At 42.2% G+C, this 15396-nt stretch overlaps 1 protein-coding gene across 8 annotated transcripts in view; it reads left to right on the forward strand.

The window, feature by feature from the left end:
• Window positions 1-15396, forward strand: part of KCNMA1 (potassium calcium-activated channel subfamily M alpha 1) — a 544144-nt gene that overhangs the window by 413319 nt on the left and 115429 nt on the right. For all 8 annotated transcript variants that reach the window (XM_077930638.1, XM_028729135.2, XM_077930634.1 and 5 more), the window contains exons 17-18: window positions 3161-3247; window positions 5011-5087. In XM_077930638.1, coding sequence (XP_077786764.1) covers window positions 3161-3247; window positions 5011-5087 — 164 coding nt within the window. The remainder of the gene's footprint in view (window positions 1-3160; window positions 3248-5010; window positions 5088-15396) is intronic.

Genomic DNA, 15396 nt, shown 5'->3' on the forward strand with positions numbered 1-15396 from the left:
ATATACTTGAATATAGCAGAGGTCTGCATGCGGGGCCATAACTCACTATGGATATTCAAGACTCCTTCCCCTGAATTTTCAGATGTTTTTCTTTTTTAAAAGGATCTGTAGCTCTTTTAAATGTGAGGCTATCAGGGAAAACCTGCTGGAGACATTCCTACTGTGCTTAATGCCTTTTCCTAGAGAAAGTTCTCTAGCTGCATTTAAAATTCATTCTTCCTTTGAAATACATTGGGCAAGAGCCTCCAAAAGTCATTCTGGAATTTCACTTTTGGCAAACTCTGTCCCTGAGTTAAATCAACTTTTGTTTTTTTACCAGCTCCACCAGGATATCCAGTACTGCTGAGTGACAGACAAGCTTATATAACAACCTGCACTCACGTTTTCTGTTTGGGTACAAAGGACCTCTCCTTTGTGGAAAAACCACCTGGGGCATTTTGCTTCTCTTATTTAAATAGTAAAAAAATAAGTAGCAAAAATAAGGTAAAAATCTCTTTTGGTTCCCCCAAAATTTCTTGGATGTTTTGCCCGAGTGGGAACTTCCAAATTTGATGTTTGCTTCCGGTGAAATTGAGTGGCAACTCTAATTCTACTCATTTGTTTTGTAAGAAGTTAAACCTCTTCCTGTCTTCCAGGGTTCTGACCAATTAGTGCAAGTGCAATGATATGATTGGCATGTGACTGAAGTAATGACGTCATTCTTCACTGCTTTCTCTTGCACGTATTGATCAGTGAAGGAGAAGAGGCTGGGTGGCTGTGCTTCCCTCCCTTGTCAATTATATTAGTCAGTTTGGTCCTGGTTAGAAAAGAGAAAAGACAGTGCAGATACTGGATACTGCAGATACAGCAGTAAATACAAAACTAAATCTCTGCTTCCCAACCTTGGGTGGTATCAGTTCTCCTGGCACAATGACTTTTAGCTGCACAATGAAACCACCGTCCCCCCAAAATATGTTCTGGATTTCCACTCCAACAACACTCCAGAGCAGATTTAAGATGGAGGTGGGGGCATGCAGGGAAAGGAGAAGGTGGAAAAGCTCCATTTCACAGCTAAAAGTCCTTGCATTGGTGGAACTGTCTAGTTAGATACCTCCCATTATTTCTAGTGATCCAGTGTGCTACAGAATCTCTTCCATATACTTCCAGGTTTTCCAAGTATACAATTTATAGCAGTATTTCTTGAGGGTGGGGGACAACAACTCTGACAGGACAATGCCAGGGAACTGTACCCTTTGTGACCTGCACTGTTTGTGCCATGTGTTCATATGTATGTGCTTTAACTGTCCTATCGGCTTCATCCCTTTAAAAACAAGTTGTATTGCATGGGTGTCGACTCTCCTCTCACCTAACACAGACAAAGCAAAAGAATTAACACTCTTCTCACACTACTTGGAAAAATCTGAGGCTTTGCCACAAACAAAGGATAGAGTCCTAAATAGCTTAGATAGTGCAGTTTATTGATAGGGCAAGTTTCACAGACTTTCCTTAAAATGGATGAGGTAGAGTTATTGGAGGGAACCAGCTATTCTAGGAACACAAAAGTATCACAGTGATGATGATAATAATAGTAATAGTAATAGTAATAGTAATAATAATAAATAATTTACCCATTGCCTCCTATGTTCTGCCCTAGAAGAATTTGGGATTGCCTGATACTTCACAGAACAAGCAGCTCTCCTGAATACAGAAAAAAACTTAAGAGAAAAATGATTACTGGTGTTAACACAACACAGTGTTATATTAATATCCAAGCTCTCTGCTGCTGTTTATGCAAAAGTTAATGGTGGAGACCTCCTGACCCCACCCCCTGCCATCACCAAATACATTCCTAGTGAACTTTGCATTGGAATAAGAGAACCTGGTTTCTCATGGGTGGGATTTGGGGCGGATCAGAAGGGGGATTCATGAACACCCATGCTCATCAGGATATTAGGATGCAACACCGGAGAAATTCATCCAGTCTTTAGTGTTAATAATATGCTAAAGCCACCACTTAGCATCCTTTAACACAAAGAACCAGTTATTCCTACAATATATTTCACACTAAAAAGGCATGACCATTTATCAAGTGGTAAGTTACCACAGCCGGTGTGTATTCAACTAGTAAGTCAGTTCTCTGTGCTGTCCTGCAGTGAAGAGACGTTTACTCTGGCTCCATATTTCTAAGCTGATGTTGAAAGTGAGATAAAATTAAACATTGATTTGGCTTTCCAAATGTTTATATACCTACACATGATGATGAGTTACATACTCGGTAAATGGACTTCTATATTTACCCAACATCCCACCAAACCTCATGTAGTTGCAAGACCCCCTGAGCTGGCATTGTTTAGACTTATGCTGATTACTGCCTGAAACCCAAAATAATTCATTTTGATGACCATACCTGAAATTCACAGAGGTTAGCAAGGAACAATGTGATTAGATATTATCCCCTTTCTTCAGATCTAGCTGATTTCACCCCCGCCCTGAAAGGACAAGTAATTTATTTTTATCCATTGGCAACACATTGAAAAGGAGCTTTGGGATGGAGAAATTATTAACCATTATACTCATTTTATGTTTTCTTTAGCTACAGTAACTGGTTGTCTTGTACCATTCCCCTTGAGTATATATGTGTATTGTACTGTAAGTAATGTGATATATAGAGATAGGGGGCCCATTAATAACGTCCCTATTTCAACAGAAATTGACATGAAGAGGTAAAATGCCTGAGAAATAGAGCCTTTTCCAAGCAACTCTTTCCTTGGGAATCACTTCCTTTCACATCAATCATTATGATTTTGTCAGCCTTTAATGCAGAGCAAAAAAATCAAAGCTTTTCTGAGAGGCTCCATAGACTTTTCCTCTCCTAATTTAAGACACACAACTCCTAACGCAAGTCTTGCGAGTTAGTTGTATGATTATTCCCATTGTTTATCTTTTGAATTTCAGGCATATTTAAAATATGCTTTAGATTGGAGCCCTGGTCAGATTCGAGACCTTCAATAAAAGTGGCTTCCAGGTTTCTGACTTTGATTTTTCTCAACTAATGGGCCCCCTATCACAGAACAAAGATAAAGCAATTAGTTTGATTTCACAACTGAAAAGCAGCATGACCTCATGATGTTGTCTTCTTGGCTTTTGTTTGTTTTTTGTTTTGTTTGGTTTCGTCGGACAGTATATTAATCAATCCTGGAAACCATGTGAAGATTCAAGAGGGTACTTTAGGATTCTTCATTGCAAGCGATGCCAAAGAAGTAAAAAGGTAATACGTTGTCAGATTTTATGTTGTTCTCTAGATCTTCTTCTCCTCCTCCTCCTTCTCCTCCTCCTCCTTCTTCAATGTGGTATATGGTGCAACTTTAAACTGTCTTGGTAAACTGTGCTGGCAACTGTCCAAGGCATGTTTCAGAAACTAGTCCCACATAAATTTCCTTCGTCTGGTGAGGAATAGAGCAAACCCTCAGCAGTGCAGATAAAAGAGAAGGCCTTGCTGGTTCTGACCAAAGGCCCATTTGGTCCAGTGTTCTGTTTCTGCTGGCAGGTAATCAGATGCCCACAAACAGATACTGTAGTTCCAACTCAGTGGTGGCCCGTGTGGTATAGTGGAACCATGCTCCCGACACCAGCATCACTGCATCAACTCCACACCCAAATGGGGCTGGTGTGAGGCAGGACTGTGCAGGTGCCACCTGTCACCCATCCATCCCCAATTTTATTGTCACTTTGCTTCACCGTAGCCCCGTCCAGGTAAGCTGGAGCAAGCTCTGCCCCAACAAATGGGCCCAAGGTGGACCTCAAGGCAGCTTACGCTTACTCACATAAAAAAACCTAAAGATTTGAAATCAGCACTAAAACAGCATACCCATTGAGCATCACCAACATTGCATCGTAAGACTAATCTGTATTATCAGGTGACACCAGCCACATGAGTCTTGAAGGGCCTTTCAGAAGAACACCTTTTGTCAACCTCCTAAAGAGTATAGGGAACCGGCCTAATGGGTCTCACTTGGGAGAGATCTCCATAAAGAGGGTGCTGCAACCACAAAGCCTTGCCTGTTGTACGACTATGTCTTAGAAATCAGAGACCCTCAAAACATGATCTCACCACATGCTCAAAGTATATGGGTGAGGAGAACCTTTAAAAAAGGCAGTTCATTTAGCCCCAAGCCCCGGCTATCTGTCACAATATCATTTATTTATCACATTGATAAATAATAGTATGTTGGATCAGAAGTCGCCACTGCAAGCAGGAAGTTGCCAGTTCTCCCCTCCCTGTTTATACTTTCCTACAATAAGGTGCGTGCACGGGGCCCTGACCTCATGCCAGTTCGGTGGGGTATATGGAGGGCTACAGAAAAGGATAAATAAGTGACCCCCCCCCCTTTGTATGAGCAGAAGTACCTTTCACAGAGGAGTCCTTAAGCCAAGCCAAATATTCGTAAAGCATCCGAGGTGTCTGTCTAAGCACTGTAATTGCAAGAATAATTGCTATTGTCCTGCATTTGTTTCATGACAGCATCTGAATTCCTCTAAAACATTAAGCTATGTGAAACTAAGTGGAACAAATGGCCTTATATATCTTCAGCTGTCTGCTTTTTTCAAAAAAATAAAATAAAATAAAAATAAAAACCAGGGGGCTTTGAGCCAGCAATTCCCCTGCCAAGAACAGTGTTTTCATCTCTTGTGTGTTTGGATAATAAAGTCACTTTGGATGCTACTTTCCAAGATGAAAGCTGGATGATCTGATCCACCGTGTCATATTTATTAACCGTTCCCCCAATTATTTTCAAGTTAAATTTATTAAAAGAAGCACGAACTTGAATCACCCGGCCTTGTGTTTGAAATTAATTGTCTTGTAGCAAACATTTCCTTTTTTAAATGTCTAAACCTTTCAAAAGATTAAAGGAAATTAGTGCTGGCATGTTTCATTAATTTGGCACTTGTAGCAAGGAGGAAATGTGGGACTAATTTCATTTGTATGGATTAAGAAATGTGTCAGTTTTTCCATTCTCCCTCCCTCTCTAGGGCATTTTTTTACTGCAAGGCCTGTCATGATGACATCACAGATCCCAAAAGGATAAAAAAATGCGGCTGCAAACGACGTAAGTAATCTTCCTCCCCCACTAGCTTTTCTATTCTACAGAAACTGTTAAGCATTAAGGGATCTCTTTTAAATATATTTCTAGGTTTTGAATAGTGATAGAGAGAGGCTAGGAAATCTGTACATACCAACACAGTTCATAACTGTCTCCTGCAATATCTGCTTGCATATTTTGAGATTTAAATTGTTATACTTGCGCCGTTATTAGGACTTATTTGGCATCTTAAGTTAACAAAATTTAGAGAATGATTACATTATGTATAGGTGTCAAAATTACGTATATAGGCTTAGTGTTTTACCCCACCCCCACCCCTCCCTCCCAAAAAACATTAATAAGGATTTCCACAGATCAGTACAATTGTTGCCTGTTTGAAGCAAACACCCACCATGATTTACATGAAGGAAAATACCCTAATTTTAAATTACCTGAACATTGCACGTATTTGTTTTGTTTTGTTTTGCATATACAAATCGTGGACATCAAGCACTGATCAGAAGGAGCTGGGCAGGAAATTTAAAGAGGCTGTGTCCAGCCTTGGGAAGCAAAGCAGATCTATAATCCCCAAGCTGCTCCACAGGGACCAAACTTTGGGAAGCTCCCTAAACAAACTGTGCAAAAGCTCACTGGTGCATTAAAACCTCAGGCAGAGTCCATTTATTTATTCTAGGTTAGCAGGAATAGCTGACTTGTGTCCCGGCTGATGCTGTTGGATTCCAGCTTGCATCGATTCCAGCCAGCCAGAATGTTGTAGTCCAACAAAATCTGAAGGGGCACAATTTAGCCACCCCTGCAGTAAACGAGTTAATATTAGGGCCAGTTTATATAATCAGCAGAATCAAGTGATAACACTTTATGTGGACTCCAACTACGTGGGCTTGCGTTTGAGAGCTGTGGGTTGCATGTTTGAATGCTTCTCGCCACTAACAAAACCGTCTTATCCTTCCTATTCATGTGCTATTTTTTCCTGCACAGGTTGGGGGGTTGGGGGTTGGAAGGGGGGAAGAACATATAGCTAAAGGGACCCCTGACCATTAGGTCCAGTCGTGGCCGACTCTGGGGTTGCGGCACTCATCTTGCTTTACTGGCTGAGGGAGCCGGCGTACAGCTTCCGGGTCATGTGGCCAGCATGACTAAGCCGCTTCTGGCGAACCAGAGCAGTGCACGGAAACGCCGTTTACCTTCCCGCTGGAGCGGTACCTATTTATCTACTTGCACTTTGACGTGCTTTCGAACTGCTAGGTTGGCATGAGCAGGGACCGAGCAACGGGAGCTCACCCCATCATGGGGATTCGAACCACCGACCTTCTCATCGGCAAGTCCTAGGCTCTGTGGTTTAACCCACAGCGCCACCCGTGTCCCGGGTGGACATAGCCCTTCTCAAAGGCTGAAGTGGTCTACTCCAAGGGAGGAGACAAAGTTTTATCGCAATTCTGCTGATCATATAAACTGCTCCTTTATATGAATACTGCAGATCATATATTTGCGTCACTGCCCATACAGAAATATTATGACAGGCAGACAGATAACAGAATGACAAAGGAGAATAAACATTTTGGAGGCCAATGAGAGGGAATTAAAGAACTGGAAATTAATCCTCCAAAATGCCTTCCAGGAAAAGCTAACTCTAAAACTACAGGGAAGCCCTCAGAGGACCCAACTGTCAGCCCTTGGTATATAAGAAATAGTCTAGTGATTGCAAGCATCAGTCACTCTGGCGAATGAAAAACTGTTGGACAGATGCTGAAATAAAATGAAGGATGACATAGAAGGAAGATGTCAGAAACGTTGTCCTAAGCATGGAATCAACCAGACAGGTTGGGAAGAAGGCATGCATAGCAAAATTGGATCTCCCCACCCCCTTTGAGTATTTTCTCACAGCACAGTCTTATTCAGTCCACTCAGAAGTTAGTCCCATTGAGTTCAACAAGACTTATGTCCAAGCAACTATATATAGCATTGCAGACTAAGAGTGGAGTTCAGCATTGCACTGCTATGAATGTTGTGTCTGTGCGAGCAGTTCAGCTTGCCAGATGGAACAATCCCACTTTCCTTCCTCCATGGGCTGTTCTGGGGCTTCTGCCAAGGGAATATGCACAAGCAGAAGTTCTTGAGCAGCCTTTATGCTGGTAGGGCTACTTTGCTGCATCCCATCCTAAGTCTCCTTATTTCTGTGTGAGTCCATCTGCGTATGAGTCCACACATTGGCCAGAATTGCATACAACGCACCAAGTTGCATTGTTGCAATGCAAATCTAGGTCTGGAACCTGGAGGGGGAGTTGCAGGAGGAAAGCAGCCAATTCACCTTCTACCGACTGCATCTGCCCTGCAAATTTTCCATACGAAAACCCACTTTGTGGCAGCAGGGTTTGCTCACCTAACTGTGTGGTTCCAGGCACAAACCTAGTATGCAGTTGGCATCTCAACACATACAGAATATAAGTGATCCCTCATTAGAGAGCAACCTGTGCCTAATTATGCATGACCAAATCCCATTGATTCCAATGGATGTCACCTAGAGCTGGATGTAACTGGGCCGTTACTTGTAATTTGATTAAGGCACTGCCAGTGAACCATGATACCTAAGACTGTTGAGAGTCACTGGCAGTTTTTTGCGTGCCCAGTCACAATGCATGATCATCCCTCAGGGAAGAGCCATGTGCTGGAGTTCTAAATCCCTCCAGTGAAGAGGGAGAGTGCTTGTGAATGCACTAGCTCCAACACCTGTCATCTTCTTGCCATCCCTGTTTGCCTCTGTAATGGAATGGGGATTCTGTTCCACTCATGTAGGCTACCTGTGCGATTTTGAACCCTGAAGTGGGGGGTGAATGTGCTCGATTCCACTCTTTCTTGTCACATGAGGACTTTAGAATGCCTGGGAACCCTCTGCATGTTTGCCACAATAGCTTTGCATGCTCTAGAGCAGTGGTTCTCAACCTGTGGGTCCCCAGATGTTGTTGGACTACAACTCCCATCATCCCTGAGCTCTGGCTTTGCTAGCTAAGGGTGATGGGAGTTGTAGTTCAACAACATCTGGGGACCCACAGGTTGAGAAAGGCTGCTCTAGAGGAATTGGGAAGGGGGGGCACTTCACTCATTTCATGCTGCTCTGCGTAAGCAGAGAAGGCTCCCTATAGCAGGCCAAGAATTCTCTTGCAGGGAAGATCAGTATCCGCGGGCAAGGTTTTTTTTTGAAGGCTGCTTATCTGCCCTTCATGTTCTTCTCACTGAAGGACCCCTGGTAAGCTTTAAAGCAATGCCAGGGTTCACAAGAAAGCCAATGACGACACAGCTCAGTCATACTGGTGACAGCTCTTCAATCCAGCCCTCCAGCAGTGAGGCAGAGGTCTTTGTAGTCTTGCTGCCCAAGATTCCAACCCTCACCCCAAGAATTTCTGAGTCTGGGGACTGCCTATTCTGCCATTTTAACCTGTAAATTGGCAGAGGCATAGAGAAATGTAGCACCACCTGGTGAAAGCTAGGTAAATAGTGCACGTGAATAGACGGAAGGAATGTGATTCATTTCAGTTGAATTTCAGGAGACTAGCAGTAGAGGATTGCAGGCCATGTTAGGAGAGAAGCATGTCAACAGAGACAGGAGGAATGTTGCCTACTTCTCTTCCCCCTCTCTTCTCCACTCCCCATGTCTTTCTGTGCAGCAGAATTTGACTAATCTGCTGTAAAATGTCAAATAGCTACATTAGTACTGACAATGGACTTTGTAAAGCTGCAAGATTTGGAGCTCTCCACTCTCCACTCAGTTTGTCAGCTTCATTTATGGATGGCCGTGAGAGCGAACCTTTTCTCTCTCTGCCCTCCCTCTCCCCCCCCCCCCCGCCACACTTTTGCTTTTCGTAATTGATGAGCTTCATAATAAAAATTAGAAACCTTAAATGGAAATTATGCATAAGATGAAAGGGAGGCACGAGAATAAACCTGTGTGTACAGGTGAATGGAATTTGATAGAATATCTTTTTTTACATGGAAATCTTAATTATTGTGGCATTAATTACATGCAGTTTCCTGGGATAGTTGAAAGCCATGTTCTTTAATAATGCATCAGAGGTTTCACGTCCCTTCAGATGCTGTCTGAACATTAGCTTCAGTATTGTCAGGGTCTAAAAGTGAGTCTGACCTACATAGCTGTTTGTCCAAACCTGTTAAGCCTAGTATTAATAATTCAGCACAGAGCTCTGTAGTTCCACAAAGCCAGAGATAATTAGAGTAACCGTGCTTTCCTTTCACATATATTTTTCCCCCTTCTTACAGCCCTCTTCTCCCTATTCCTTGAATAATCTGTAGATTTTCATGTAATGTTGTCCAAAAACAAATTCTGCTGTGAAAATCCTGTGCTCTGGATTATTGTGGTAGCCTTGCGGTATAATCTGCTTTCAGTTGTGTTCTTGCTTTAATTTCATTACAACTTTCCAGCAGAGAGCCAGTATTAATGCATGTGTACATATTGTGGTTAGAGAAACAAACCTTCATTGAGGCTGCAGTATTTCGTCGATTAAGTGTGTTAGACATCTTTTAAACTGTATATATATAATGCAAGCTCTTACAAAAATTGCAGGTGGCACTTTAGCAGAGATGCTTCCCCCTTCTCTTGCAAGAAGGAGAACCCTCTTCTAAGATGGTGCCTGCCTGCTGAGATGCTATGAAATGTTTGCATGGATCACCTAAAAATGAACATTGTTTTTTCCCCCAAGCAGAACAATCGTTTGATGCATATTCAGATAATTTGGTGATTGACTTTCTTATTTAACAGAATGATCAATGAAAACTTAACACGACTGATTCATGTAACAGAATGACAGCTCTAATGTTTATATTTGCCACAGCCAGCCTGAGATGAAAGTTGCAACAGGGGAGAATGATATACTTACTCTTGTTTCTTCTTGTTGTATTAACCAGTTTAGTATAAATATGAAATGCTTTTCTTCCCCTCCTCCAGCCGCGATGCTTCCTTCCAAAAGGGGGCCATTGGACCCCCGAGGTACAGGTCATGTGTGTGTACACTGATAATGTTTGAAGGAAATTGCATTAACCTGTGATAATTGACAATGTTTTGATTTATTTTTCCTCTTGCTGCCTTGGAACACGGCCCCTACTATATTTTAACTACACACTGATAGTGATCTATTGTGAGTAAAAACGGGCTCCCTGTAGCCCAGAGTGCAATCCAACCTGTCTTTCTTCCAGTAGAGAGTATTCATTTGTTCAGTATTCCGGTTCTTTTCTTTACACTTTTATGTTGCATGTAGCGGTGGCGTCTCATACCCACACCTTTCCTCATTCTTTATTGACCTTGTGGGTCAGGGCGACGTTGAAGAAAATACAGCAGTCTTTCAACTTGCTTTCCCCTGGCCTCTTCTCATTCCCAACTGTATCTCCCCTCCCCCAATTGTAAATCAAACCATTTTTTTCTCAAGCTTTCCTAATTCCTTATGAGGCTGAGAGAAATTGCCATCCCTGTTTGCAGCATGTCAACTTCACAGATTAGGTTAATACTCATCCCCTCAGCCTAGGAGAACCCTGGGAACTATTGTCCTACAAGGGTCTCCAACGGAAAGCCCACCAGTTCTTAGGAGTCTTTTGTGGAGTGTTGAGAGAAGCCGTGTATACTGGTTTTAAACTGGTTTTAAACTGGTTTTAAACTGGTTTTAAACCAGTATACATTTGTACTGCAGAAATTCCCTTTCCTCTGTTGTTCAGTTCTAGTTCCCAGTAAAAGATGCACAAAATGTTCGATATAAAATACCCAATGAATGACATCAAACATTCAAACTTGGCAAATACTCATCTGTGCACCAGTTAAGGCACCCTGATAGTTGTGGTACTTGTACTGATTAGGCACCAGTTCTTCAGTAGAAAGAAGTGGTTCTAAAGTACTAATTATAAATTATTGTTGCTAACTATTTCCCTCAGTCTGTAGACTTGGCTGAAGAAATGACAACGATCATGTGTGCATGGCCTAAGTATATTTTTAGTGGCATCCACTGTCTCCAATTTTGTTTATCACTCCACATTGAAATGCTTTTCATATGCCCTCCAAAACACATGAGGAGCAATTCCCTGTGAGTGGTACCCACAAAGCAGGGAAGGCATTTAAATGATCCTGATCACATAGGTAGGGGCTGGCTATACCACTCTTTCCATGGGAACCAAGACTTCGCCTCAAACAAAGTACCAATTCCATGGCCAGGAACTATCGCAATAAGCCACCATCTATGTGGTTGTTTAAATGTTGCTCTCAGCTATAAACCACTCATAGATAAGTAGTTCCCATGCAGATACAGAAATGTGTAAAAGGACATCACATTGTGAAATTTATCTGGTTTCAAATATTAGCAAAAGTGAGTCCAGGTCAGTCTAGTGTACAGCATCATATGTGCATAGAGTGTAGCACTGAGTGGGAGGCAGGGGGGGTGGGCAGACTTACTGTAGATAGTTTGGCCTGGTGAACTTCGTCTCCTTCTTCCTGCATTTTTGTTATGTTTCAGAAAGAAAGACTAAAGAATACCTCTGTCAGAAAAAGAATGCTAGCATTGTGGAAATCCTAAATACTACATTTTCTGTAATGTATCAGAGCATAGGGCTGCTTAATTGGTTTGTAACCAATTATGTGTTAAGCAGAGAGCTGCAGCTAATCCAGGATATCAACAACAACAACAACAACAACAACAATATATTTATAACAGGCATGGGCAAACTTGGCCCTCCAGATGTTTTGAGACTACAACTCCCATGATCCCTAGCTAACAGGACCAGTGGTCAGGGATGATGGGAATTGTAGTCCCAAAGCATCTGGAGGGCTGAGTTTGCCTATGCCTGATTTATACCCCAGCCACTCTGGGTGGCTCCCAACAGAATATTAAAAACACGATAAAAGATGAAACATTAAAAACTTCCCTAAACAGGCCTGCTTTCCGATGTCTTCTAAAAGTCAGATAGTTGTTTATTTCCTTAACATCTGATGGGAGGGCGTTCCACAGCTTCCAAGCTAAACTTCTAATTAGTCTTGCGCACTTGAGGGGAGAGTTAAGTAGCGGCAGGACATGGTGTGGAATATTCTTTTAAGAAATAAAAACACCCAAGAGCCTTGTAGCACTTTAAAGGACTAACAAATGCATTATGGCACAAGCTTTCAGGGAATCAAGTTCACTCTGTCATAGATGGGGCCTCTGTCCTCCAGAGGATGTGGGGTGCTCAGTCTAAGGAGCGGAGCCATCCTGCTGGCTTTCCTGAAATGCAACCCCTGCCCCCATTTGCAACAGGGTTGATAAGCCTCCTGATAAGCCACTTAAAAATATTTTAAAGTAGTGGAAGGGAACTGCAGTTTCAAAAGGGGACACGTGTATGGACAAGAAGCCCCAATAATATGGCACTTTGCCTGGTGGGCCTCCCATCCAGCTTGCGTGCATCTTTGGCACCTCTCAAAAACCTATTATCTAATGGGGTCATTTTGTGTACTCCTGCACTTCAGTAGCCTTTAGTGATAGTGATTATGATACCCATTGTGAGGCAAGGAGGAACATAAAATTTCTGTGGTGTTAGTTCATGTTCATGGCTCGGCATTCGTGAGCAACTCAGGGATCATATTAATTAGCCAGCTTGTTCAAGATGATCAGTGATGGCTGAATAGAGCCAAGATCAGCCATGGCCAGACTTGGCCCTCCAGGTGTTTTGGGACTACAATTCCCATAATCCCTGACCACTGGTGCTGTTAGCTAGGGATGATGGGAGTTGTAGTCCCAAAACATCTGGAGGGCCAAGTCTGGCCATGCCTGGCCAAGATCGCTGCCTTTCACAGAGTTCACGAAGAATTCACTAGTATGACTTTCTGGGGTTAAATTCCCCTTGTTGATTTAATTTGGGACCAGTTGCTCAGAACTTAGCACTGTTGGATTTTGCACCAGTTGAAAGATTTCCTTCTCACACATACATTTCCCCAGAGTTATATGATTTTATAGCTTTATGACTTTATAGTTTTATGGCAGCCTTGATATTTATAATGAGCTGGCAGTTTATCAACATTCTTATTAATTTTTTTTGCAGAAATAAGACTTAACCATGGTTAGCAGGAATTATAGATCATTTGCTGCCCCAGCTCTGGTTAAGACCCAGGTGTATTTTAACACTTTGGGGTAGCTTGGCACACTAAACTCTGTCCCCAGATGGCATGTATATGTCGACTAGCAAGCACAGAGACTAGAGCACTGGGAGAGCTAACCATGTTTAAGGAGAACAAACCATATGCCATATTAGAGTTCATTTTACTTTATTAAATTATAATGATTAAATTATAATCCTAGTTTTACTCTTAAAATTAGTTTGGTTTTCTTTAGAAACACTAGTTCTGTAAAACATCATCCCAGTCAGAATCCTGATACTTGTGAATATATTTAACTCTTAAGTAATGTTCAGCAAAATCATTTAGTTACTGGCAGGGAAATAAATCCATAGACTTTGAAAGGCATAAATTGTGTCAACTGAAATGTCAGTCCCAGTCAACAGACAAAGTCTGAATAATCAATCAATGAATGCACAATTCGGGTATCAAATTTTAGTATATTCAAACATTGTTATTTGAAATTCAAACTTGTTACCTGAATATTTGGAGGAGTCAGATTTCGGCAGTCAAAATAAGATCCGTTGTGGGTCTGGCACATACCTTATTTTCAGAGGCGAGTCAGGGTGGGTGGATTTTTCTTGCCCATTCTGGTTACAAAAATCCACACTCACAGCTGTTGGTGTGAGTTTATAGGGTGTTATTTTGCCAATGTTTAGATAAAGCAGGAGTGAGCAGCCTTAGAGACACATGTGTCCCTCAGCCTAATTTTATGTGCCCCCCCCAGTTGATTCCCAAAGCCCCCTGCAAGTGGCTAGTTCAGAACTTTGGTAAAAGTGAACAGCAAATCAGAAGGAAGAGGGAGAAAACACGGGTAAGCAGGTGTCAGAAAGGGAGAGGAAGTTATGCTCCCTTTGACTCTGGCCTTGCCCACTGCTGGCATTTAGCCCAGGGGTCAGCAAGGTTTACTTTGCCTGGGCCGGTTCACACTAGCGGAGATCCCTCCACAGGCCGGATTGTGTGCGCCTGCGATTTCCGGCACCTGCGTCTGCGCAGACACGATTTCCGGTGCCATGGAAGTGAGTCCCCACGCTGCACTGGTGGCTTGGTTTGGGGGCCGGTTAAATGACCCCCGTGGGCCACTTGTGCCCCATAGGACTTAGGTTGCTGACCCCTGTTTTAGCCCCATGCACAGTCAGCTTGCGGCACTCAACAGATTATCCCTAAAGGAATGCGGCACTCGACCGAAAATAATACTGCCCAACTTGCCCTAAATGATCTAAAAGTAAAGTTTTGTTCGTTCTTCCTTGCACATCAACTCTCAAACTCTGATCTCGGCTAGAACCAGTACTGGCAGGCAATACATTGCTGATGCTTACTGAATGTGGGAAAGGCAAGACTGTGGTGTGCAGAGGATTTTCAGTGGTATTTAGATTTGCAGTTTAGAATATAATTTTAGTGTAGATACTCACTTATTAAGAAGCATGCTACTTCCCCATGTTATGCTGAAGGAATATAAAAGGCAAGGAATATAAAAAAGTTGATTGCTTTCTTAGACACCATTAATCCAAACATGCTATGAAACATTAGGAAAAGCACTATATAGTAGAATGATCAAACTGCTTCCTTTAATAACTTATATATAGCTAAGCAATTTTTGACTGCTAAGCCCTGGCAATCTGTATAATCGGAAACAGCTAACACACTCCCTTTAATATTCTTTAAAAGCCAGAACTTTTCAAGAAAAAAATTGCAGAAGGCTCAGGAAGGCTGTGGTTTCCCTGGCGTACTATGGAATAAGGGAGAAAAAGCTCTGCCTGTTGAGCACAGAGAAAAATCAATTGTCACAACCAGTTTTAAGACACGCTGCTGTATTTTTAAATTTTTAAAATATTTTTTACACAGCTGAAACTGCTGTGGGGGAACCCTTTGCTATTCTTCAGGTTGATGATCTTTTCCAACATCGCCACAAGGCAAATTAAATCAATCTAGCTGTTCCTGTAACACTACAGTTCCTTTGTGACCGTAATTTCTTTGTGAAGTTTTCCTTTGTTGTCATTTACCTCTTGCTGTGGATCATAAGAGAAGTTGAATTGAAATGACATTGTATCCATTTCAATTCATAATGGTAGTCTGGCTCTTTTCCCTCTTTCCTTTTTTTTTTTTTTTTTTTACTCAACCCCAGTTGACTGACACGGAGTCCAGGTTTTCTTTAGCCAGCTGTTGTTTGGTGCAGTTCCA

Source organism: Podarcis muralis, chromosome 6, assembly GCF_964188315.1.
Source record: "Podarcis muralis chromosome 6, rPodMur119.hap1.1, whole genome shotgun sequence".
Lineage (NCBI taxonomy): Eukaryota > Metazoa > Chordata > Lepidosauria > Squamata > Lacertidae > Podarcis > Podarcis muralis.